The sequence below is a fragment of the Macrobrachium rosenbergii genome, chromosome 47 (genome assembly GCF_040412425.1).
Source record: "Macrobrachium rosenbergii isolate ZJJX-2024 chromosome 47, ASM4041242v1, whole genome shotgun sequence".
NCBI classification, from domain to species: domain Eukaryota; kingdom Metazoa; phylum Arthropoda; class Malacostraca; order Decapoda; family Palaemonidae; genus Macrobrachium; species Macrobrachium rosenbergii.
Window position 1 is genome coordinate 16,882,820 of NC_089787.1, and position 2,622 is coordinate 16,885,441.

General features: G+C 35.9%; 1 protein-coding gene across 1 annotated transcript in view; it reads right to left on the reverse strand.

Annotated features, from left to right (window-relative positions):
• Positions 1-1,164: 1,164 nt before the first annotated feature.
• Positions 1,165-2,622, reverse strand: part of LOC136830555 (uncharacterized) — a 1,837-nt gene continuing 379 nt past the window's right edge. The window contains exons 2-4 of the mRNA XM_067090068.1: positions 2,256-2,381; positions 1,657-1,898; positions 1,165-1,366 (exon numbers count right to left, since the gene is read on the reverse strand). Of these exons, the coding sequence (XP_066946169.1) occupies positions 1,225-1,366; positions 1,657-1,898; positions 2,256-2,381 (510 nt within the window). The 3' untranslated portion in view covers positions 1,165-1,224. The remainder of the gene's footprint in view (positions 1,367-1,656; positions 1,899-2,255; positions 2,382-2,622) is intronic.

The window sequence follows — 2,622 nt, forward strand, 5'->3', positions numbered from 1 at the left end:
AGAGAGAGAGAGAGAGAGAGAGAGAGAGAGAGAGAGAGAGAGAGAGAGAGAGATTGATACACTTATCACACAGTTCAATCAAGTATAATTGACAAAGTCAGTTCTATAATCTTTTCTGCTGATCAAATAATATAAATGGTCTTCAAATACATGCCAGTTGACATTACTAAAACAACCGCAAAAACCTAACTACAACTGTAGACACAAGAACTTTAAAATTTCAACTGAGGAACAGCGTAAAACATTTGCTCATAACAGTAATATTCCATAGAAGTCCTTTGAAACGTTATATGGTAAAGTAGGTCATAAAACATTGTAAATATAATATAAAGTCTCTATCCATCTAAATGTTAATGTGATTAGTGACCGTCCTCACAAAGGTATGACCCTTTAGTCTTAAAATTTTCGGTATTTGGAAAGATCAATTTATTTTAAAGTCTCTATCCATCTAGAATGCTTGAATGTGATTAGGCAGATGTCAAAGTTAGTTCTACTGTAAAGCTAAAGTTTTCGCAAATTACTTTTGCAAATTACACCTTTGCAAATTCTTTAGTCAAATTACCTTTAGCAAATTATCTCAATTGTAAATGAGCTGTGGTAAATTTTAAGTAATAGCAAATTACACCTTTCATCAAATTCAGTTCTACTAAATTACCTTTCAAATTACACCTTTAGCAAATTACACCTTTAGCAAATTACACCTCAATTGTAAATGTCGCTGTGGTAAATTTTAAGTAATTTAGATTAGTTCCAGCAACAAGATTATTAACTTCCAGACATAACTAACCTACATAGTAGCTGTGTTCCACACTTATTCGGTTACAAAACCTGTTAGTAATTACAGTACAAAGATTTTCGCATTAAAAAGCAATCTACTGCTCTATTCACGTTACTAACTAAATTTATAGCACTATTAGCGACAAAACCTTTAAGTTTTTAGGGCTACGACACTTGCTACCCATAGATTAAGAGTAAGTAGCAATTTTACCCATAGATTAAGATTAAGTAAAATTTTAAAGTTTGATCTCAGTAAAAAACCAGTTTGGATAAAACCTGCATATACCAGTTTAAATAATGCCAGTATTAGTCATTAATACTCATTACTGTTTATTAATATAAAGGTAGGATCAGTCTCCACAAAGAGGGGTTAAGTACACGAACAAGTTCTTATTTATTACTTTATTTTACTACTGACTACACAGCACACCTATGAGGACGTGGGAGTTAATAGCACCTACACCTGATATACCTCCCTCTCCTGAAGACGAAGGGTCTGAAGTAATAGTTCTGGCAGCAGTAAATGTAGTACCCGTAGATAACCCGGCGCCGCCCATAGCACAAGGATCCAGGGTAACCTCCATAGTACCTGGAATATGGAAAATACGATTAGGGAAACTATGGACTTCGTAATAGTAAAGGACAATATTAAAATACCCTTAACAAGTGGACCACACATCCTAGTTTCCCTCCAAAGGCAAGCCGTGTCACCTAATTAGCAAAGCAAATATATTTAACTAAAATAAAGTAACTATTTTAAGCTAAATGATTAAAAAAATCATAAGTATGGCGTAACAAGGTTACAGAAACTGTCAGACAACTAAAACTAAAGTCTTCATGAAGATTAGTAAGCTCTCAAGATCTGTAAATACCAATTACCTGGTTCTAAAACAGCGACTGTACGCCGTAGGCCGATATCGAGGACCACCAAACCCAGGCTGATCCTGGGTCTCATCCTGCAAGACGCTGACTAGTTTGTCTTGCTGCCGATTCAGGTTCTTCTCCGGTGGTTGGTCCAGCGCCTTCAACGCTTCAAAGCACATATCGTCTGACAGGACAGGAGGGTCAGCTGCGTCAAGTAACCCTTGATCGTCTTCGATGTCAGTATCGTTTAGTGGTTCCTGCGAGATAGTGAGACAGTATATTGCTTATAAGCTAATAACTAAATAAGACTTTAGCAATGTTTAGTTTAGGATTCAGAAATAAATTGCTTAGAAGCTAATAAATTAGGTCAAAACTAAAGCAATGTTTCAGTTTAGAACGCAGGCCATTTTGAAAGACGAGAGTTTCCGAGTTCCAGCTCGGAAAACTAATTTTACCAAGAGAACTCTCAAAAACAGGGTTTAAATAGTTTCACGAAACTTTGAAATCACACTAAGGCCAGATATAGCTTCAGTTACCACCAAGTTTAAGCAACAGGCAAAACAATAAGGAAGCTTTAATGTCTAACACTTAAAGTAAGATATACCACAACTTACATTAATCAGCTCTCCAACGATCTCCCACTCAGTGTATTCACCATCAAAATTCGATTTTTCAGTGGTGGTGGTGGTCTGAGAGTGCGCAAGCCCAACACACAGCATAAGAAGGAGAAAAGGACCCATCTGAAAGTCAGTCAATTTATGAGATAAAGTAACAAGAATCTCACATTTAAATAACGTACAGAACTTTTTTCTAGTTATCGAAATTAACAGTGGCCAGGATCGAAATTAACAGTGGCCAGGAAGCTGAAAAAGTCAGAATCCCCAATATAAACATTACATAAACTAATTTCAAATGACCCTCGAGAAAGCAAGCTCCAGACATTTACTCTAAGACAGCCCTCAAGAGAAAATATTTTATAAA